This window comes from Mangifera indica, chromosome 15 (genome assembly GCF_011075055.1).
Source record: "Mangifera indica cultivar Alphonso chromosome 15, CATAS_Mindica_2.1, whole genome shotgun sequence".
Classification (NCBI taxonomy): Eukaryota; Viridiplantae; Streptophyta; class Magnoliopsida; order Sapindales; family Anacardiaceae; genus Mangifera; species Mangifera indica.
This window is the reverse complement of record NC_058151.1, coordinates 7,151,035-7,174,092: the sequence shown is the minus strand read 5'-3', so window position 1 is coordinate 7,174,092 and position 23,058 is coordinate 7,151,035. Positions and strand designations below refer to the sequence as shown.

At 34.1% G+C, this 23,058-nt stretch overlaps 1 protein-coding gene across 5 annotated transcripts; it reads left to right on the top strand.

Annotated features, from left to right (window-relative positions):
* Positions 1 to 5,375: 5,375 nt before the first annotated feature.
* Positions 5,376 to 16,260, top strand: LOC123198425 (transcription factor TGAL1-like). Of its 5 annotated transcripts, none has more exons than XM_044613134.1 (12): positions 5,398 to 5,524; positions 5,814 to 5,933; positions 6,681 to 6,781; positions 6,962 to 7,035; positions 7,217 to 7,360; positions 7,609 to 7,686; positions 7,761 to 7,820; positions 8,023 to 8,100; positions 8,207 to 8,258; positions 13,588 to 13,859; positions 15,295 to 15,543; positions 15,770 to 16,260. In XM_044613134.1, the coding sequence occupies exons 2-12, from the start codon at positions 5,836 to 5,838 to the stop codon at positions 15,914 to 15,916; spliced, it is 1,353 nt and encodes a 450-aa protein (XP_044469069.1). In that variant the 5' UTR covers positions 5,398 to 5,524; positions 5,814 to 5,835; the 3' UTR covers positions 15,917 to 16,260. The 5 variants fall into 5 exon arrangements, with proteins under 5 accessions (XP_044469072.1, XP_044469069.1, XP_044469070.1 ...); XM_044613135.1 differs by having other exon boundaries at positions 5,400 to 5,524; positions 5,847 to 5,933; XM_044613136.1 differs by having other exon boundaries at positions 5,402 to 5,524; positions 5,852 to 5,933.
* Positions 16,261 to 23,058: the final 6,798 nt, after the last annotated feature.

Sequence of the window (23,058 nt, the reverse complement as noted above, 5' to 3'; positions counted from 1 at the left end):
TGATTTCAGCAAATATGTTTTTCCTTTCCCAAAGTTTTAATGGCAATTCATCAAAACAAGGAGAAACTTCCTCTTTAAAATTCTTGATTTCTTCAATATGTTATTACATCCATGCTCTCAGGGTATGCTTTAGAGGTGTCTTCCTCCTATGATCTACCTTGTGCGATCTGAGTTTTGTGATTACTAGGTGAAAACTTTTGAAAGATCAAATTACAAGTCATTTTATTTTCCTTTTCTTGCTCAAAACTACCTGTCCACTAATTTTCCTTAGGTTTCTAGGAAAATATAATGTGATTCATTTCTGCCCTTAATTTTTTAGGCTTAAAGCCATCTCAAACTTTAGAAACCTCTAACTTTGCAAGAATTAAGATCTCATGTCCTCCAAGAACAATATAATCATTATCTTGGATAAAGGACCTCACTTCTGCTTGTCTACACAAAAATGAGTTTTCAAGAATGAAATCAACTTTTAAATAGTTTAATAACAACACTTCTCTTAGAGTAAATTTCTTCTTGTTTAAAAGTATGGTTCTGTTTTGGACACACTTCGTAATTACACTTTGTCTTCCATTTGCGATGGTATTCATGATAGGTTGATCAAGTTGTTTCCATAATTCCTATGAAAAACAATGTTTTCTTGCTCTGTATTTTGTCGCTCTTATATCTACCAAAATATCTAAGGTATACAACTCATATTCTAGAAATTCTAGTTCTATAGTGATACAAGTATCTATTGTTCCACATAACAATGTATGATAGTGAATTTTGTGATTCATTATCATTCACGTAGATGAAGTTTCATATTAATAGACTAGTATCTGAACATATTTATAGCCAATTATCCCCTTACAAAAAGAGTTCCTTGATTGACTTTTTGTATTTGAGTAATTGGTTCTTTTCTTTTCTAGTATATTGATCCGTGGTGCATTAGGTCTAGTATCTTTTCTTATCCTCCTTTTAGAAATCGAATTTTTAGGAGTAGGAAAAGTTATATCAACCCGATCACATATTTCCTCTATTATAATTCCAGGGTTTATTTCCATGTCTATCACGTTAGATTGCAGAGTGAAAGTTAAAACCCAATTCCTTGGCCAAGTTAACTGTCAAGGATTAATCATTATTAGGTTTGTTGGAATTATAGAGTTAGATCCTAGGCTATGCACTTCAGTATTTGTATATCATCTTATATTGTATATCATCAATTGATATAAGATTAACAGAATTCATCAATTTGTATATCATCTTCTATTGGATAACTATTTCATTACTGAATTGTTAAAGATCTTCCAATCTAGATGTACAAACTTTAAGAACCATTATCCTTTTTAGGTTTGGATCCTTAAAGCTGACCATATATCCTGGTTAAATAGTACCATAAGAATCCTCTAAAGCCAAATTGGCATGAAAACCTCAAACTAAAGCTTTACTAAAAATGGTCCATCGCCTATCTAGTGAGGTAACCTGAATAGGAACTTTCATTTTTCCATGGAATAACCCATGTAGTGATACTTGTTTCTTGCCTGTTTGATAAGTTCACATGCCTTTAGTAGTCATTCATCATTCGATATAATGATTTCTCCTTCATTTGATTGAGTTAAGGCTACCTTTATAGGCTTTTCATGTATGTCCTCAAGTCCTTGAGCCTTAAATATCCATCGTGAAGTTCTTCCAAAGACATGAGAGGATGAAAGCTTTGGAAGAGCTTATTCATTTGGGTTTATCGTTGTATCCTCATAACTCATAGAAGAACTAATTACTGAGTTAGAAATTACCTCATTATCTAATGATATAAGTTCCTCAGCATCATTGAAAAGATTAGAAGACTCATTCAAATTTTCTGCTCTATTCATAAATATGTTTAGCTAATGGAGAGTTAATGATTCCTTATCAAATCTTAATGAGTATTCCTTGTCAGAGTTACTAGATGAGTTTTCCTTTGATTCTTTAGAGTATTTTGAAATCAGTTCGTATACTGATTTGTCATCCAAGCAAACCTCATAGCCAAACACAAGCTCGTATTCAGAAGTTCTAGTTTTTAGATCTACATTTAGTAGCTTCACACTAGCTTTCTTTTTGGTTTTATTTGAACACTTGTCTGCATAGTGATATTTACTACCACAAATCTAGCACCAATTGCAATCTTTTGTGTTTTTACTTGAGGGGCAAGTAGCATAATGCCTTTTAGCTCCTTGTTCCTTCACTGTTAGTGAAGTTTTCCTTGTTTTTCTAATAAACCTTCCATGATCTGGAAGTCTTGATTTATTATAAACAAGTTCCTTCCTTATAGTTCAAAAGTGTTTAGACTTAAATTTGTCTTTCTTGAAGAAATTATTTCTTCTCCTATAAGTGTTCCTATTTTAAGTTTTAACTAGTTTATTACAATCATATTACCCTGAGACTCCCTCAAAATTGTAGCAATAAGTGTCATTGAAGTTAAGCGTTATAGCTTCTTTGTCTAGCTTAGCATTTAGACACCTTGTTCTCATGAGTTGCCTTACAACTTCAATTCTTCCTCCTAAAGAATCAACAACTTGATTCTTTTCTAGGGGTAGCTTGTAAGCCTCATTAGCTACTTTATCCTATCTATTGGGCAACTTTGTGAAGAAGGTGTTTTTTTATGGCCTCCTATGTACCTCCAGGTAACTGATAAAATATCGTCTATATTCACAGACGAAATTTTCATATTAACACATCTCAAAGCCGAAGCTTTGTTAAATCTTCTAAAGTTACCACCTCTATAAGGTTTTTATTGGATATAGATATCCTACTAAATTCCCTTAAGAGCATGTCCTTGAACAGTGCAAATATTCCTTTGTGACTTTTTAAGTCCTTTACCATGTCTAAGATATTGGTATTGGCTTCTGAACTCATCCAAAAGCTTCCTGCAATGTAGACCAAAAGAAACAATAAGTTTGTCCTAGGTCAAATGATTTATTTTGGATATGGACCTAGTTTACAGTTTTTCAAACTCCGATTGTATCTGCTACATTGTTTACACAATCTATGTTTAGAAAACTTTCACTAGATGATATTTCCACCATTCTTGGTGTAAGTCTTAGTGTAAATTCTAACTTAATTTTTGCAGGATAAGTCCTGGGTGTATATTCAGGTTTTGCGATTTCGCTAAGAAATCCCTCGAAAGAATGTTAAAAAAAGATTTTTCATTTCTTCTAAAGGATCATCTTTAATCTCAGATTCCTTGAGATTAGAGATTAGATTTTCTAAATCATCCATTTTAAGACATAGAGAAATCCTTTTCGATTTCCCCTTTTTAGAAGTTTTCCTTTGTTTTTTAACTTCTCTTCGTAATATTTGCTAATTCTTTCAACATCCAAAAGAGTGATTTTTGAAAGTCCTTCTACCTTTTGTTTCCCTTCTTTATTCGAAACGAAGTATTCCTCTTTTATAGCCTTTAGATACAAGTTTTCAGTCTTCTCCTAATCACCTCGGGACTTTTAAGCTACAAAATTTGCACACCTTGGTGGCAAACTAGGATATTTATTTTGTAGACTAATAACAAACTGCTTTAGAGTTTCTTCGTTTGCTATGTTATCCTCAGTTTGGATATAGGTTAGCTGTTGTCCCTAGTTCTTCTAGGTTTTGTGATTCACTGTACCAATATCCAATTATAGTTGCAACTTTATTGACCCTTTTGTTCCGAAATTCTAATTCGTGTGTTTCAATAATTATCCTACTAGTAACGAATTGTAAAATCTACGTAGCACCTTGCCTTAAGGCTAGATGAATCACGTCTAGTAGTCTCTTAACTCCTAGCCACTTCAAATCGTCTTTTCGGATATTTGGATTCCTATTACAAAGGTCTATTGTCCACCTCTTAAACTCTTCTTCAGTATATCTCTCAATAGGTGTACTTACTTTATGTCACTCAAAGTCAATGACATACGATAATTTCCTATCTTAATGACAATAGCATCAAAGCCAAGGTTCTTGACCAGAGTTTCATAGTTATCTATTTAAAAGAGTAGTTAACATACGTTCCAGAGTAATGATTCTCTGTAAATCAGAACTAACCTTTGTGATTGATTCGCCAATCTTACTTGGCTCTCGGTTCATTAAAAATATACGATAAATAGTATAATTTAGTTTCCTATCGAGATTATTTAACTTGAGATTCAAATCATCGAGTTTATTTACGACAACATTCAATAAACCTATCACAAGTTTATTTTCGATTCCATGAGTCAATAAAAAAGTAATGATTAATAATGTTATAATCAAATAAAAAATAAAATTGCTTGGGATGTCATTGGTGAATGTTAAAATACATTATTGATTTTTTAATTATAATATTGTGAAAAATGAATTAAAGAAAAATATATGCTTAAAACCTTTCAAAATAGGATTAGTAAAAATTAAGGAATTTTTATGTATAAAAAATAAAAATAAAAATTTTATTTTATAATATTTAAAATATTTAATATTTAATTTATTTAATATAATAATAAAAAAATTAATTATAAAATTTATTTAATTAATATAATTGATTTTATTAGGAGAGACCAAATCAAGTTGTATAAAGAATGGAATAGATAGAGGGAAATAGTGGCGGCGGGATGATTGAATTGCGAGCCGTCACCTAACCCTAGTGAGGTTGACATCCCTTTCTCATCATTTTTAACTAAATAAATAAGTAAAAACTACTTCTATTAAAATTCAAACAAACTTTTTAAACCTTGTATTAAAATCAGCACCTAATTTTTGTTCTTTCTTGTTATTCTTTTGACCAATAATATAACTAAATTTTATTCATCAGAATTTAACATTTCTGAGAGAATAAATTATTTAAAAATTAATTCAACAATATAGATGATATTATTATTATTATTATCGGAAGATATTTATTTCCAATTGTTTATTTCAATAAAAATTCCTTTAATTTACTGTGATTCCTTTTTGTTAACAATTTATGTTTTCCCATGTAAAATAAATAAAACTTTTTATGTTAATGTTATTAGTGAAAACAAATTGGAGGTATTTTTTGTAATTCAGTCTAAATGCACTTTGAATGACAGAAAATAGAAAACAAAACGGTGGGTGGCTTTTAAAAATATAATAATAATAAGATTTTTATAAATTAAAAATAAAAATAATGAATAATTATACGAAAGTATATATTTTTTTAATTAAAATTGTTATTATACATAATAAATTTTTATTATTTAGAATCACTCTTTCCTCTCTCAAAGATAAATTACTTCTGAAAAAGAATCTCAAAATTCAAAGGTGGGCAGTATTTATTTTAATTTATTATTATTATTATTTTTTTCGGTTTACTCTAATGAATTCATACTTGTTTCTAGCAACACAACATTACATAAAAAATAAAAAATTATTTTCCTTTCTTGTACACCCATCTATAAGAAGAATCACCAACGACTCTTAATCAATCGATAAAACACCCCAAAAAAAAGTCAAAAAGGTTCAATATTTATCTTCAAACAGCTGCTCTTGCTTCTTAGGTTTTTTTTTCCTGGGCTCTTCTCTCAATTTCAGCTTAATTTTGGTAAATTCAGTGTTCTAAGTTCACTTTATTTTTACTGAATTACTCTTTCTTTCCTTCCAAATTTATTGTGAGAAAACGTTACTAATACAACTTGTGCCTCTAGGTTTATAGGGTACTTCTTGTTTTTTGTTTGGTGTTTTGATGATTTCTTACAATCAAAAGCTGCTTACTTTGTGTCTGTGATTTGGTTGTTATATTTGATTTGTAAACTTTGTTGGTATAATTTTTTGGGTTAGTTCGATAAGGTATTGTGGGGTGTCTTTGGGTTATTGTTTTTTGTTGTGTAAAGTTTTGGTGAAGATGGTTTATTCATGGGGCGTAGAACAGTAAATATCGGAGCTCCAATTTATAATAAAGGCGTGAACAGGATGCCCAGCTACGGTCCTCCAGTTCCAACTTCTAATCAAATGTAAATTCTATCTTCTGTGTCACTTTTCTAAAGCTTTTGTTTTTGCCTGTCTTTTTTATTAGTTTTTTACTTTTTCATGACGTTACTAGAAGGTTTTCTGTCTGGCTAACTTGATTATGTTAATTATGTGCTTCTTAAAGGAGTATAATAGTATTTTCAGTTTTATGTGAGAATTGTTTGTATGGGGATGGTAGTCAAATTCGTTTCTTTTTTCTCAGGAGATTCCACCATTATAATTTGAATTTTCTAGGAACCAGTACTAGAGTTAATATTTTACTTTTAAAAATTCTTCTTGTATATTCACTTTGTCGAATCTCTGAATAGTCGTCTCATAAGATGGGAATCTTGTTTTACTGTCTTTAAGTGATGCTTTCATAAGTAGAATGTATGTCTTTGGGATTGATTTCCATGCAGAGAATGGGGAATGGGCTGTAGCATGAATATTTTATTTTTTAAGCTGTTGGAGATCAGATTAGGAAAGAGGGAACTTCATGTAATCTACTTCTCTAGTTGGTTGTCATCTATTAAGTATTAACTTAACATTGCGTATTTCTTTTTGCCATTATTGAGGAAATGTGCAATTATGCCATTATATGAGTTGAGTAACATTATTGATTTATTTTTTGTTTTAAAGTGAATTAGGGATTTAATTCCTGTCTAGTACATGCTCCTACTCCATCATGTTCATTTTCTGTAATGCATTTGTCCATTCAGTTACTTAGGGACCTTATTAATTTTGATCTGCAGGGGCAAAGAAGCAAATACAGTTCAATCTGAAATTCCAGACTGTGGAACGCTTGAGCAATCACTCGGACTATGCATAGAGGATGCTGTTAACCTTAGCAGAAGTATGTAGGAACTTTTTTCTTTTTTGCTTTATCTTTCATTAAGGTTTTATAGCAATTTGTTGTGGTTGCTTATTCAATTGCTATGTTCACTTTTTGGTTGTTAATATTATAGGTGGAGGCTGCAATTTCCTTTTATTGATTGTCTATATTTTTGTACTCATTGATTTTACAATTTTCTAGGTAATGTACTTTATCAAATTAAGTCAAGTAGTCAGGCAGTAGACACTGATGACCAGTTTGGCTCTGTGAATAAGGTGAACCTTGGGCTTCCCTACACTAATTTTATATTTTTCAAAAACTTACAAAATTTAAAGTTAGTCTCTCTTTCTCTCTCTCTGTGAGTGTGTGTGCTCATGCGTGCACGTGTATTTGTCTGGATTTTACACACTTGCAACCTCAGATTTTAATCTGTTTGCTGCTATTGTGGGGTCTCAGTTACTATCACTACCAAAAGAACTGCAGTCAAATTTGGTTTCTGTACGTAGTGGTCATCCAAAGAATTGGGGAGAGTCCAATATGGCAGAAGCCAGTCCTAGAACGGATACCTCAACTGATGATACAGAAGATAAAAATCAACAGGTGACCCCGCTTGCCTCCATGTTTGAATATATGTTATTTCCAGGAAGCAGTTAATTTCTCTTACTATTCTAAATAAAACTGCCTCGTGTCTGTCTTCCTCTCTTCATGTTGCAACTTGAAATAACTTATGCTTTTATTTTGTTGGTATTTGAATTCAAAATATATATTTAAAAAATGATCACCTTCCTTACAAGTGGATCTGACTGTTGGTTCTTTGTGGATACTAATATTTGTGTTTCTATTTGCAGTTTGAAAGGGGTCAATTGATGGCGGTTGCAGCCTCTGATTCGAGTGACAAGTCAAAAGAAAAATTAGGAGATCAGAAGGTTGTATTAATATAAGTTCAAGTCGATGATTAGATACTCAATTTGACCATGTCTATCCTATTGTTGTCTAGCAGACATTACGTAGGCTTGCTCAAAATCGTGAGGCTGCAAGAAAAAGTCGGTTAAGAAAAAAGGTAGCTCCTTTTAAAATTAGTTTTATCATGTTCTACTTTTGACTTACGTATTGTGCAAGATATGGACATGAAATGTATAGATGTTAGAGAATTTATTTATTTATTTTATTGTTGGTTCTCTTTACAATATGTGGTATTATTTTTGCATAGGCCTCTATTAAATTGTTTCCTTCTTTTTTTTTTTCCTCTTACAAAAAACTAGGCATATGTACAACAACTAGAGAGTAGTCGACTAAAGCTGACTCAACTTGAGCAAGAGCTGCAACGAGCACGCCAACAGGTTTGGCTTGTACCACAGAGAACTATCTCAAAGATTTTTATCATTTTCCAATGTCCTTTAGACAAGATGCACATTAGTTTAATTTCAGCCATTATTGTCACTGCAGGGTATATTTATTTCAAGTTCAGGAGATCAATCTCATTCAATGAGTGGAAATGGTATATAAAACTATTTATCTCAACTATCATTTATAGTTTGTTGGTTATAGTAGTGAAAGTTGATCTCACTAATTATGTCTTGTGGCTTGCAATTGGGTATGCACTATGTTGTATGGGATCCATAAAGCAGTATTCAGATCTATGAATGGTTAATAATTACCCTAGATAAAAATCCATGTTTCATAGGCGCAATATATAGTAAGATTACATGTGATCTGATTTGATTTATGGATGTTGTTATGTGTATCACTTCTGCATAGTACTTTATTTTATTTTATTGATTATGAATGCCTAATACATTATCTTGGATAATGCTAGGAGGGATTATCTTGTAGGTGTCATGGTGATGTAACGAATCATGTCAATGTCCCTTTTGTTGCTATCAAGAAAATAAAATGGAAAATGAATTATTTCATGTCCCTTTAAATTTAACTTAATCAAACTGATGTTGATGGAATTATGTTTGTGTTAGTAGATGTGCAAATACAAATAATTCAATTGTATGCTTGTATACTTGTATATGGTGCAAGTTCTAGTGTTTTTCTCAAAAATGGGTCCAAACAAGAAGACAAATATAATATATGAAAAAAAGGGTTAGTTCGATAGGTAAACTGTACATTATATAGTAGTGAACCTTTTCTAAATAAGGATAAGATCAATGCTAGTAGGTAGTCTGGAAAGGGCCTCTGCAGCTTTATTTTCAACCCCCGGTCGATACTGTATCTCAAAATCAAAACCCAACAATTTCATTATCCAACGCTGTTGGTCACCACTCACAATTGTTTGCTCCATTAAATGTTTGAAGCTTTTCTGGTTAGTGCGGACTATGAAGTGCCTACCCAATAGATAATGTCCCCATTTTTGTAAGGCTAGGACTATTGCCATTAACTCCCGCTGATATATAGATTTTGCTTGATTCCTTGGTGATAAAGCCTGACTCATGAATGAAATAGGACGGCCCCCTTGCACGAGAACTGCCCCAATACCCTTAGCCGATGCATCTGTCTCCACAATAAAGGGTTGAGTAAAATCAAGCATTGCCAACACCGAAACCGTAGTCATGGCCGTTTTTAGTGACTCAAATGCTTGTGTGGCTTTCTCTGTCCAATTAAAGGAATTCTTTTTCAAAAGGTGAGTGAGGGGAGCGGCGATTCGCCCATAATTGCGAACGAATCGACGGTAATACCTTGTGAAACCCAAAAATCCACAAAGTTCACTAATATCTTTAGGGCGTGGCCAATCAACCATACACTGAGTTTTTTTGGGATCTGCAGCAACACTCGAAGATGAAATAATGTGGCCCAAATATTCAAGTTGTGATACGGCAAAGGAGTGTTTTTTTCTATTTAAAACCAATTGGTATTCAGAAAGCAATGTCAAAGCTGTATCCAAGTGCTCAATGTGATCTGCAAAGTCTCGACTGTAAATTAAGATATCATCAAAGAATACTAATATAAAACAACGCAAGTAGTCACGGAAGACCATATTTATCAAGGCTTGAAAAGTGGCCGGGGCATTGGACAACCCAAATGGCATCACTAAGAATTCGTAATAACCATTGTGGGTCCGAAAAGCCGTCTTTTCAACATCACTATCAACAATTCGAATCTTATGGTATCCAGATTTTAAATCTAATTTGTTAAAAACAATAACCCCAGATAATTCATCTAATAATTCATCAATAACTAGAATAAGGAACTTATCTGGCATCGTGAGCTTGTTGAAAGCCTTGTAATCAACACAAAAGCGCCAACCACCATCTTTTTTCTAAACCAGTAGAACCGAGCTAGAGAACGGACTAATACTTGGATGGATGATGTCAGCATTTAACATGTCTTAGACCTGTTTCTCTACCTCATTTTTTTGATGATGAGGGTAACGATAAGGCCGAATGCTTGGTGGAATGGCCCCCTGAATTAACCAAATAGCATGATCATGTGCCCGATGCGATGGGAGGCCGAAAGGCTCTTCAAACAAGTGTTGGAAGCGTTGCAACACTGTAGCAATTTCTGGCTGTTTTGGCCTGTCTTTCTCAACCACAATCCGAGTTAGTTTAATCCAATGGACAAGGTGGCAGTTTTTTAAGGTTTTACAGAACCCACGGAATGAAGTTTCTCTAGTAATTAATGAAGGGGGACAGAGACACTTGTTGGCCATTCCAATCAAACCACATAGTTAATGATTGCCAATCACTGTGGACAATTCCTAACGTAGACAACCAATCCATTCCAAGAATTACATCCACATTACCAAGCTGAAACGCATAGAAATCCTGAAGGAAATAAATGGAGCCCAAGTGTAATTTAACTGCCCTACATATGTCGCCTCCCTTGATGCTCTGTCTGTTACCTACAGTGATTGAGAACGCCTTTCATTAGACCGGAAGAGCTAAGTTAGTGACTAATTGTTGAGAGAGAAAACTGTGAGTGGCGTCAGAGTCGACCAATACCTGTCACTGCGTATCTAGATAACTCAATAGCCTGCCCAACCTGCTGCTGAGCCTCTGGTGCTTCTTTCGTTGGCTCTATCGACTTTGCTTCACCCTCTTCACAAAGCATCAGTCGAAGCTGTCGGAATCAACATTGATGGGTGGAGTTGTACTTGTCACCGCACTTGAAGCAAAGACCCTGAGCGATCTTGGCTTGGATTTTCGGTTGAGAAAGTCGACGGGGAAAAGAAGGCGGAGGTGGCCACCTACTTGAAATGGGTGAGGGATGCGTGGTTGGTGGAAGAGTTAATAAGTTTGAATGGTCGGAACCAGGGGAGGGTGGTTTTGGTTGGTCGGTAGATAAGGACGACGCTGAATGGGAGGTTGCGTTTGTCGGCGGTTTAAAATTGGTGGTTGAGGGAGTAGGGTGGGTGATATTTGGTGAAGGAGTTTGGGTTTGGAAGTGATTTGAATAAGGGATATGGGTCTGGGCTATGGATTTGGCTGGGTAAGCAGATCGGGTGGGGTTTGTAAGATTGGGTAAAGGAGCGGCCTGGGTCGGAGGTGGGTTGTAAGCTGGGTATTGACAGTGGGCTTGGGCTGTAGGTATACTGGCTGGGTTTAGGTGTGAAAGGGTTGGTTCAGCCCAATCAAGCTGTGGGTTTTGGGTGTGGTTAGGGCTGTGTGATGTTGGGCCTGTAAAGGGTAGGTGCGAAAAGTAACCCGGTGGTGCACTGAGAGAAGAATTGACTTGACCCGGGTGGAAGTGGATAGCTTCAGCTTTACCGGAGTTCCCTCCCATGCCATATAATGCCCAATCGCGTTGTTCTACGTCTACCGCCATCTGCATTAACGATTGGAGGTCCGTTGGTGCTAATAGCCGCAATTCGGCGTGAATGCGGGGGTTCAACCCAACAATGAAGGCGCCCTTCAACCAATCAATGGACACCGCCGGCAACATGGCCACCAATTGTTCAAAGCGTGCTCAGTACTCCGCCATTGTTCCTATCTGTCGATGAAGAATGATTTGTTCATAGGGCGTACAGTTCTGCGTTGACTCGAAACGGATAAGTAACTCCTCCTTCAACTCCCTCCATTCTCTGAACGGTTGCCCTAACTCCTTAAATTGCCACCAGCTCAAAGCCTCGCCTTCGAAACAAAGGATCACCGTCGGCAAACGTTCCCTTTCATCCATACCGTTCATCTGGAAATATTGCTCAGCCTTGGCGATCCAACCCCATGGGTTTTCTTCGTTAAACAAAGGAAGTTCCATCCTCCTGCGATAATGCTCCCGTCGATTCCAATGATTTGCATGTCCAAGGTGTGGCCTATAGTTGTTTCTGGAACCCTCCCCATAAACTACTCCAGCTCCAGGAAATAAGGGCAGCGGTGGTGGAATGGCCTGGTCAAAATTATCTCCCGTAACAACGCATGTCTCCGGTGGAGGTGGCGCTTGTGAAGGACCCATCATGGGTGTCGGCATTGTTTCAGTTTCTTTCCCTTTGTTATTCTTTATCAGTAGTTGTTGTATTTCATACAAATTTCCATCTATTTTTTCAAGCCTTGAAGTTGATTGAGCATCAGCTTGCCCTAACTTCTCATCTATTGTCGCCACTTTCTCCGCCAAGTCCTTGTAATGCTTCTCTAATTCCTCAACTCTCCTTTCCATTCTTGTTGTTACTATTACCCGACTCGTCGGCTCTGATACCAATTTGTTGCAAACCTGTGAGTGTGGCTAATTGACTTCTGAACTGGTGGTTCCAGCAGCTCTCAGCAACTCCTCCAGCTGGTTCTAAGTACGGCTCCTTCCTACAGATTCAATGTTCCAGTTTCTTGCCTACCTCAACACATTCATCAACTTCTTAGGATTCACTTATGGCAACAAAAAATAAGATATCCACAGTTTCATAATCATTCTCATGAGCGTTCCGTCTGTCATAAATGAACATTTCCGTAGAAGTTTATATAGAGCAGATTTGATAATTAATTCATTCCAAATCCATATAATAGAGATGATTTCTGTAAGATGACAAATCCATAACCAAGAGTTCAACAAAATAAACAAAGTTCCACACAAGCAAATAACAAAACAATTATAGATGACAATAACTCTGCTGGGTTTCAAGAGCCAGCCCTCTCCCTATTTCTCTTCCAGTAGCAACAAACTTTTCTGTGATGATCCCCTAATGCCTTCATTTTTCCTTTGTAAGGGCAGCCTCCTAACTGTCGCTAGGCCCCACCACTGGACTCTTTTCTGAATGCTGGCAGGAAACTTCAACTAACTTCAGCTGCACTAGTGAATTCTCCATCCTGCCCTCAGTCCCTTGGTCTTTAACTTTGCTCTCAACTGGGCTAACATCCTCACCTCCTGGGCTGCCTACTGGATTTTTCCCTTTGGGCCTGCGGTGGTAGACCTTTGTAATTAGGTTCCCATCAATAATGATAGGAGATATTTTAGAGAATAAAGGGGAAATATTCTCTATAATGACAGAAGGTATGGAGAGATATTAGGAATTTCAACAATAGCAAGAGTCATTATGTAGTTGTGTTGTTCCTTCAATCCTAGTCTCCCGGTTACTAGACGTTGGGGAGCTTTAGATTTTTAAATGAATAGTAACACATGGACTTAACAGTCGGCTGTTGTTGGGACCTGAACACGTTAACAGTTTTTGATATATGGGCATGTTGTTGGATATCTGTACTGTGGAAACTCTATGGTGACATTTCTCTATAGTGTCTTCATTTGGATGTTGTCACTGACACGGTGGATAAAATAAATTAGTGTAGTGTTTTGTGTTTTTAGTGTTTGCTCCCTTGATTGCTGGGTAATATTTGATGCCTAGATTTTTTTCTTCAAATCAGATCTTCCAATTTTAAACTGATTGGTTGGTTGAATTATAGGTGCCATGGCGTTTGATGTTGAATATGTACGGTGGCTGGAAGAGCACAACAGGCAGATCAATGAGTTGAGAGCTGCAGTCAATTCTCATGCTGGTGATGCTGAACTCTGCACTATTGTTGACAATGTTACAGCACATTTTGATGACATTTACAGACTCAAGGGCATTGCTGCGAAAGCTGATGTCTTCCACATCTTGTCTGGAATGTGGAAGACACCAGCAGAAAGGTGTTTTATGTGGATTGGTGGGTTCCGATCATCTGAGCTCCTTAAGGTGTGTGTGTCCCAGCTCCATTATGATTTCTGGTGTCTTGCAGCTGTTCTTATAAATGAATAAAGTAACATGTTTTTTGAGGGGGTTTGGAGGAGAGGCACAACTCCACCAAGTGAGATCCTTCTGTCAGTCTTAAAAAACTGTACATTTTAACTTAATTGAGTAATTTTCCAATATCAATACATATTTAAGGAACATAAGTTATTGCACAGTATTTCAGTACTTCATGACTTTGTTTAGACTTCTACTGCTCATTTTTGTGATGAAGAAACCAATCTTATTTATTAGCTGTCCTGACTATATTGCTTTACAGTTTCTGCTCAATTCAATAATAGATTTTTAGTTTTCCTTGGCATATGCTTACAAGGAAGAATTTTATGATGAGCCAGTGTATATGTATAAACATTGAAGATTCAACTTTTAACTGGTTTGGGTTGGTTTAGGGTTCTTGTTCTAGGTTGACTCCATGATAGGTTTTTAGTGAAGACATTTAGTCCATTTTAAGGCCTTATGAGAACTTTGTGATTCTTGGAATATATTATTAAGTTCGTAATTACAAAATGTGTAGGTTCTCTAGTAACCAAACATAGTATTAAAAAGTTTACTAATGGATCTTACATTTAGATCCTTGGATTTGTTAAATTATTATATTTGTTTTGCTTTTTTATTCTTTTTATGTGCTTTGGAGTCTAGAGATTTATCTGTGTCAAAAAAAAAAAATGTGGCTTTTGATCTACATGCAGTATATGAGAGAGAACAGTAGAGCTGAAATATAATATTATGTTCACAAGTTTTGCATTAAATTTCTGGGTATTCTTACTAAAATATATATAGAGACATTTCCAATGAGATGATCAAATGCTGCCCATTCAACAAGCTAATAATGGACAGGAATTCTGACTTCATTTTCCAGCATGTTTGAAGGCCTTAGGTTCATGTTATCGTCAGTGATACTTGACACTGTTACTCTCTATGACTAATCTCTTTTGTTGGCATCCTTCTCCCAAAAATGCTCATAGTGTTCATTTTAAAGGTTCTTTTTATAAAAGAAAAGAATTCTTAAGCTGTCAAACGCTTATCTTCAAATTCATCTGTATAAACATCCTTGTTTGCTCCTCAAAACATGCTCCCTAACTTCTCTCTGTCAAAATTTTCTCAACATGACTTGTAGTGAAGAGTTAAATCAGGTATTAATATTGCTTTGACTGGAATTTTTAAAATTCCCAAGAAACATACAATTGTTGCCATTTTTCTTTTCAATTGATTAATATTTTTGTCAAAGTTTTGGCAAATTTTGGTCTGAAAATTGTAGCTAAAAGTGCAACGTTTGCAACCCACTGTTTTAATCCAACCTCATTTTGTAATGATTCTTTTTATACATTACATTGGTTTATTTTTGTGATTTGTTTTATAAACTGGATCAATTCTGTTGCAGCTTCTTGTGAACCAATTGGAGCCTCTAACTGAGCAGCAGTTGGTGGCCATGTATAGCTTGCAGCAATCATCCCAACAGGCTGAAGATGCCCTTTCACAGGGGATGGATGCATTGCAGCATTCTCTGGCAGAGACTCTCGCCAATGGCTCTCCCAGCCCATCAGGATCATCTGGAAATGTGGCAAACTACATGGGTCAGATGGCCATGGCAATGGGAAAGCTAGGAACTCTTGAAGGGTTCTTACGTCAGGTAATCATTTTTCTGTCCTGTATTTGGAGAAATCCTTAGATCAAAAGAGTCCAGTAATTCACTATTCTGCTTTCCTTGTGTGATAGATGCATTGAAATCATTTTATGTTCAAAATTCTTTCAGATTATAGTGTGGCATGTCTAATGAGTTATGCATATTTCCCTATATTATTTATGCCCTTTGGACAAGTATCATTTAAAATAGTTTTTTTTGTGGGCATTACCAGGCAGATAGTCTACGTCAGCAAACATTACAACAAATGCATCATATATTAACGACTCGGCAATCAGCTCGTGCCCTGCTTGCAATAAATGACTATTTCTCTAGGCTTAGGGCTCTCAGTTCCCTCTGGCTGGCACGTCCACGGGAGTGAACAGAGTAGGTTACATTGGGGTTAGCTAAGAGCTTATGGGTTTAGGTGCTGTGATATGAATAGAATATATTTAGTGTTGAAGGCCATTGGGAGCTATATATATATATATATATATTTATATACACACTGTATTTTTTATAGGTTCCATGTCCATGTCCATGTCCATGTCCATGTGTAGTTATAACATGAAAAATGTTGTTTTAGGTGTTGTATTGTAAAACAAATAATCTGAGAAATGTTTATTGTTAGAATCAGAATGAAATATGTAACATAGGTTCAACTGTACCAGATATCATCACATTTAATCAGGGTGGAATTGGCATAGGTATCTTTTTTTGTCTGTCTGTCTTGTTCAATGTTTTTTTTCAGCTTTGAGGTTGTGTTTTGTTTTAATGAAAAGAGGATGAGATGATTGTCAGATCCTGTCATAGAGTTCTAATTAATAATTTACTCTAATTATAATTTGTAATAGTATGGTTATTTGCATCGAAAAAGTACTCTACGAATTCTTATATATCACATCCTGAATTGAAAATCAATGTTCATGAGTTTTCTCTCAGTCTCAGACTATGTACATTAAGGGTCAAGGGTCAAGGTTTGGGTTGATACAATTATAACAAACAACTCTTTATCTTATACCAATAAAGCCAATTAATAATTAATCAAATATCATTTTGCCCTTATCCTTCCTTAATCTTCCAACTAAAATAAAATAGTCTGAATTCTGTCAAAGTGTTAACAAAAACCCTAATTTAAGCTTTCGCCTTTATCAGTCTCTAACTCTCATTTGTAATATCTTACACTGAAAATATAAAATAAAATAAAACAAGAAAGAGCATTACATTCAATTCAAATATTAAGAAGATAACTCAGAAATTGAAGTATGTATACATTTTTATATAATGATTGTTTATCGTTATTATGTTGATTAACTCTATTACTTTACAATTGTTTTGCATAAATTTAACAAAAATGGGTACGTGTTAGTTGGATTTTATCGGTTGCCTAAAAAGTGTAACAAGAGTAATCTAAGTAAAATTTCTTGAGTATAAAACTAAATTACCGTATGTGGAGACGTAACTGTAAACATTTATGCCAAAAATATAAGGGGTTATTGTAAAGTTCACTTGACATATCTATTCATAAAAAACTCATAAAATCAACCTGATTTCACCTAAGTCAGGGGGTAAATGTAATCCTTTTATGCTTTCAAGTGGTGGAGGGATTTTTCTTAGCTCGTTTAGGGGAGTAAGCATAAGAATTTTTTGCCAAGAGAGGATTACGTTATTTACCACTTGACACACATGTGAGTCATGTAAAATCTCGATTATGAAACTAATTTGGTATATATAAAATTTTAACTCCAAAAGGTGGTGAAAGTAATTCTGTTGTCATGTACAAAGTCTTAAGTTAAGAATTTTACACCAAATGGGATAACTGAATTTACCACTTGATTTGGCGTATGTAAACATAAGTGAACATTTCATACCAAAAGGGGTAAATTAAGAGAGTAAGTATGCTATGAGGGAGGTTACCTAATTTACCATTTGACGTTACACGATTTACATAAAATCTGGAATTGATTTTATATTAACAGAATTTTACCTTTTTATATTTTAATATAAATAAGTGTACATATCTCATGTGCTTTTATTGTAAGGTTAGCAATGCTATATATATTTACTTTAAATATATAAATGAGTATATTGATATGTGTTATTATACGATTATGTGTTAACTTATCCTTAATTCAAAATTATTTAATCACATAATGATACACATAACTGATAAAAAAAAGAAAATGAAAGGAGGAAATATGAAATGAACAAAAACAGTATACCCAACAAGAACACAAATTTCATAGTAATTCTTGTACAACACTCATTCTAGTAATAATAATAATAACGTAGAAGTAGACATTTTAATTATTAGATTGAAGCATGTTAAAAAGCATATGTAGATATGTCGATTGGATCAGGCTAAACGAAGGTCCGACATTGCAGCATGCTGGCTAGACCTATGGTGTTGTTGGGCCGAGCTGACAGCTTTAGCATCAAGCTAATAAATCAGCCTGATATATTAGCCCGATGGACTGAGCTGGGACTGGCCCAACCCATTGATGTCTCTGATTATCTGTCTTATTTATTTTTTTATCTTTAATTATTTTCTAAACTACTGTAATAAACTAATTTAAGTTTTTCCAGATTTTAATCCTTTAAGTCTTTGAATTGAGTATGACGCTGATGAGAAATCGCCTCAACAAATTAAACCTTATTGGTAAATAACTGTTGTCCCTGGAAAAATTCTATCTTAATTATTATAAAAGTGGTTAAAGTCTACACGTAAAAAAAGAATTATTTAGCGCGGTATAGGGGGTGGGTGGTGACGCTCGGAACGAGAAGCATTGTGGTTCCCACGAGGCGTGGCGGCTGAAGCACGAGCAAACTGAGCAAAGACTTCTGCATGGCAATGCCAAACACACGCACTTGAACGTCCACCTCCTCGAAACCAAATTCTCCCCGCTCCCTTTGATGCTCGTTTATAAAATTAATTAAGGCCAAAGGACTATTTTCCACCCAAGTTTTGATGTATTCACAAAGTTATACTCATAAAATACCAAAAATTTATAATCTCACCCATAATTCAGCTGTAGTTTAAATTTTTTATTAAAGATAAGGTAAAATTATTATTTTACAAATAATAATAAAATTCATTATATTTTCTCTCTAAGTTTTAAAAATTAACAACTTCACTTTTACTTAAAATTTTCTAACTTTGAAAACTTAGATTCCCTCCCCTTAGGTTTTCTTTTCTCTGGCGACAATAATAATGACCATCTCCATTCTCCTCCCTTCTCTCTCTACCACTACTAACAATGTCCTATAATGGACGAAAAAATATCCACGTGATGAACTAAAGTCGAAGAAGTTGTCGTCGCATTTTCTTCCCTTCTCCTTTAAATCCGTCACAATTTCTATCAAATCAGCTTCAGACGAAGCTTTCATCGTGTGATTCATCTTTGTCTGAAGCTGAATCAACAAAAAACGAAGTCATTGATAGAGAAGTTGAGGCTTTATTGCCTTGGTGCTAGAGAAGTTGAATTCTTTCTCTTCAATTGATTGTGTCGATGCCTCTTCCATTGTCGTGAGACATCATTGGCGGTGGCAAAAAGAGAAGAGAGGAGAATGGTGGTCGTCATCGTCGCTATTGCAATCATTGTCGTCAGAGAGAAAACCTAAGGGTTTGTGGGGGTAAAATGTCACTTTTTCAAATTGAGAGACTAAATTGAAATGCCACTTTGTAAAATCTAGGGGAAAAATGATGTAAATTATACATTTTTAAATAAAAAAGATAAAATAACGGATTTACCCTTATTTATAATTGAAAATTTGAACAAAAGTTAGTCTATGAATGAGTGTTTGAGTTTTTAAACTACTACTGGTATAATTTTGAGACTAGCTAAAACATGGGTGGGAAATAGTCATTTGGCCTAATTCTTAAATATAAAGACAGCAATGGCCTTCGAATCTACATCATTCATGATCTCATCACCATTTTTAATTCAATTGGGTCATAGGCTTTACGAGGTCTCAGTCTCAGTCTCAAGTTCCATATTTTTATCATTTTAATCTTTATTTTTATTCAGTAAAGTGTGCAACTTCAAATTTCATAACCAGGGGATTAGTTATATTATGATCTATTCCTATTCCTATTCCTATTCCTATTCCTAATGCATAATGTTACGAGTATACAAAGACTCCATAATCTAGTATGAAATCTCATTTGACGGATTAATTAAAACATGTCAAATCATACTAGATCCTGCTTATATAGCAATTCTAAATATTTTTCATTAACAATAATTAGGTCAAACTTTGTGATTTAATGAATAAATTTGTTTTTAAACCGAAACTTAACATTTTAAGAATTAAAATTGTTTAGAGTGACTACGTATGAGATTACCTTTTCCTATCAATTAGTTAAGTTATTAATTATGGACTCTTTGAACTGTGAAAATATTGTTAGTTATTTTCTGTTATAACCACAAACCTCTTTAGGATTAATAAGACTCCAAGTGTTACACAGTGAAAAAACTTTAATCAAATCAAGACTTTTGAACAAATTTATAAACAAGTTCAATCAAACATATAAATGTAAAATTTTTCAAACAAATATTTAATCCAAATCAATCACTTAAGCAATATTAACAAGGGTAATTAAACAAAACCAATATTCAACAAACTATCACTACACATATATATAGAAATTAAGATAAAGAGAAAGAAATAGAAATGCTTAGAGTTTTTTGAAATAATCATCCAACAATTGAATTCTTGAAATGTGCCACTTTAGGGATGGGCATCCTTTTTTGCACCTTCAAAATTCAATTTTAAAAGCTTTAGATAAGAAGGGACTAGTAGAGGACCGCCAAAGGAATGGGTGTCCCAGGTATGAGAATGGATATCCTTGTCATGGGAATGGATGTCCTTGATTTGGGAACGGGCGTTCCTATTTTGGGGATGAACGTCCCTGTTCATTTGATAAAAATTCCCAAGAATTCTAGACTTGTAAGGATGATCATAGGACGAGCAAAGGAACCATCATCTCATAGGGGACGGGCATCCCACATTTGGGGATAAGAGTCTTATGTCTGAAAAGATGAAAAACATATATTTTGCCCATCTTTTTGTCATAAGAATTTTATGTCATAGACTTAATTAGCTTAACAAATATAAATTAACAATTTTAAACTTAGTTTTGATATAATTAAAACACCTAGGGGTCCAACACCCCCTTTAAAGTTTAGTTTTCAAATTTTGATGTCATCGCTAGTGGCCCCTCCCTTCTGACACTTCCTCTCCTTTTGACGATCTCTCTCCTCTTATATGGACGTTTGGTCAGTGTCGATTAAAGTCGAGAAGATGAAGATTTCAACTTTGTCTAGGAAGACGATCGTCTTCTTAAATGAAGATGAGGAAGATGCTCATTTTTGTCTTCCTGGATTCAATTGATTCGATCAGATGTCTGGGTGAGAAAAGAGAGGAAAAGTTGGGAGGGAGAAGTCATAGGCAATGGCGTTGGAGTTTGAAAACTAAACCTTGGGGGGGGGGGGGGGCATGTTATTTTTTAAAACTTGGCCAAGGGGTGAAATGGTTTATTTTTAGGCTTTAGGAGGGGAATGAGATAAAATTTTAAGGAATTAAGGTTTTGTTAACTTTAACCTCTTATCGGTTAGTTAATGAGATTTCCAAAATTAAAAAGTTGGAAGTTAAGAAAACAAGATACTTTGGGTGGGAATAAGTCCTTTGGCCAAAATATAAATAGAAGGAAGAAATTAAAAAGGAAACAAATGATTTTTTATGTGGTTATGCTCAATGATCGGAAAGTCTATGACCATGATAGTGTTGTTGATATGTGTGTATTACAAGATAATGATAATTTAACAATATTTTTGATTGTCTAGTGTTTGGGCTTCTTTTTATTTTTCTTTTGTGTCATTTATCTTTACTTGGATATATGAGACGTCATTGGAGGGAAAAGGTACATTTGAATTTGATTATATTAGGATTATAGTACATATATTTGTAATTCAAAGTTAAATGGGAAGGAATATTGCAATCATCAACAATACCTTGGTTAGGAAGGTTGTTATTATCTCCTTGTTGAATAAGTATTATGACCATGTTTTTCCTACTATTTTGGATTGATTCCTTCTATGCAAAGGGTGTTGTTCTTGCCTCGATTTTGAGAAACTTTTTTCTCCTCATAAAATATTCAATAAGAGTTGTCTAGTCATTTGTCGCTGCTTGAGACCTTTATAACTTAAATAGGATTTTTACAAGCTACGGACTGTTGCACAACAATTGCCCCCTTGTTTTGAAGTGCAAAGAGGACCTAAAGGATTTCAAAAATCTTTTTCCACATTAAGATCTTTAACCTCTTATAGATTATGCAAGTTGACATAACTACTAAGGGCGCAACCTCGGACCAAGGGTTGTAATTGCAACAAAGAAACTAGGCTACTGAAACTAACAAGTTCCTAGTGATTTTTTTTGGTAATCAAAGACCTCGCCTATATTGGTTGGATGGATAAACTTGAGGTATAGTAATTGGATCTATAATTACGGTAAGTCAAAGTTTTACAAACATAACAAAAACTTGAATCTAAGTCTTTTTGCTAAAAATTCTAATAATCTACTAATTTTGCTAATTTTTATAGTCTTCCTATTGATCTTCACCAGCATCTATATTTAGTTTACACAAATGAACTGGTAGGCAGTTACAACTAGTGTTTTAGGTCTTGCTTTTTTTTTTTTTTTCTAACTTTCTTTTTTCAGTTTATTGTGGTCCTAGTGATTTTGGTTTTTGTTTTTTTTTAAATTTTCGGCTAATGTATAATTTGCTCACCCCTAGCCACAATAGATGAGAGAGAAAATCTGATACATGGCATAAAAGATATATCTGTTTGGGGAATGAAGTAAATATGATACTACAGTAGTGTTTCAATTGCAGTAATAAAAGTTAATGTTTTACCTTGTATATAATAACCTTAATAATAGCAATCACTATAGGTGAGAAAGAAAGAAAAACTTATACTTTACATTAGAGATTTATTTTTTTATTATTTTTTTTTGTAGTATGACTAATTTAATAATATTTGTTGTTTTAAGGTTTTTTCTTTTTCATTTCCCTGTAATCCATAGACTTGAAAGTGAAAAATCAAATTCTAACCTATGTATAAAAACATTAGAATTTAACTAGGTCAATAATTGAAAATTTGAGTCACAAATTTACGTATAAAAGTTTTAAGTGAAATAATATATATAACATATTAGTGAAATTTGTTTTAAAAAATCAAATGTCATTTTAATTTGAGATCAGGTGTGAAAAACATATTTGTCTTAGAATTTCGAGTAAAAAAAAAAATATTATTGATATTGAATTAAAATTTTATTTATTGATTGTTATAATAATTGTTATGTTATTTATTTAATTAAAAAAAAGAAAAAAGAAAAAAAGAAAACCTCTCATGAGATTACCTTACGGTAGCGGATGTATCATGCATTGCTGTTTTTATTGTTATAGAAGCAGATGCATCAAGTATTTATTTTGAGGTAGATAGAATGTCATTATCATAATTT

Coding starts and splice junctions, on each gene's coding strand:
- LOC123198425 (XM_044613134.1), top strand. CDS start 5,836: ATGGGGCGTAGAACAGTAAATATCGGAGCTCCAATTTATAATAAAGGC. Junction 7,687..7,760: donor AAAAATTAGGAGATCAGAAG/GTTGTATTAATA, acceptor GTTGTCTAGCAG/ACATTACGTAGGCTTGCTCA. Junction 8,259..13,587: donor TCATTCAATGAGTGGAAATG/GTATATAAAACT, acceptor GTTGAATTATAG/GTGCCATGGCGTTTGATGTT.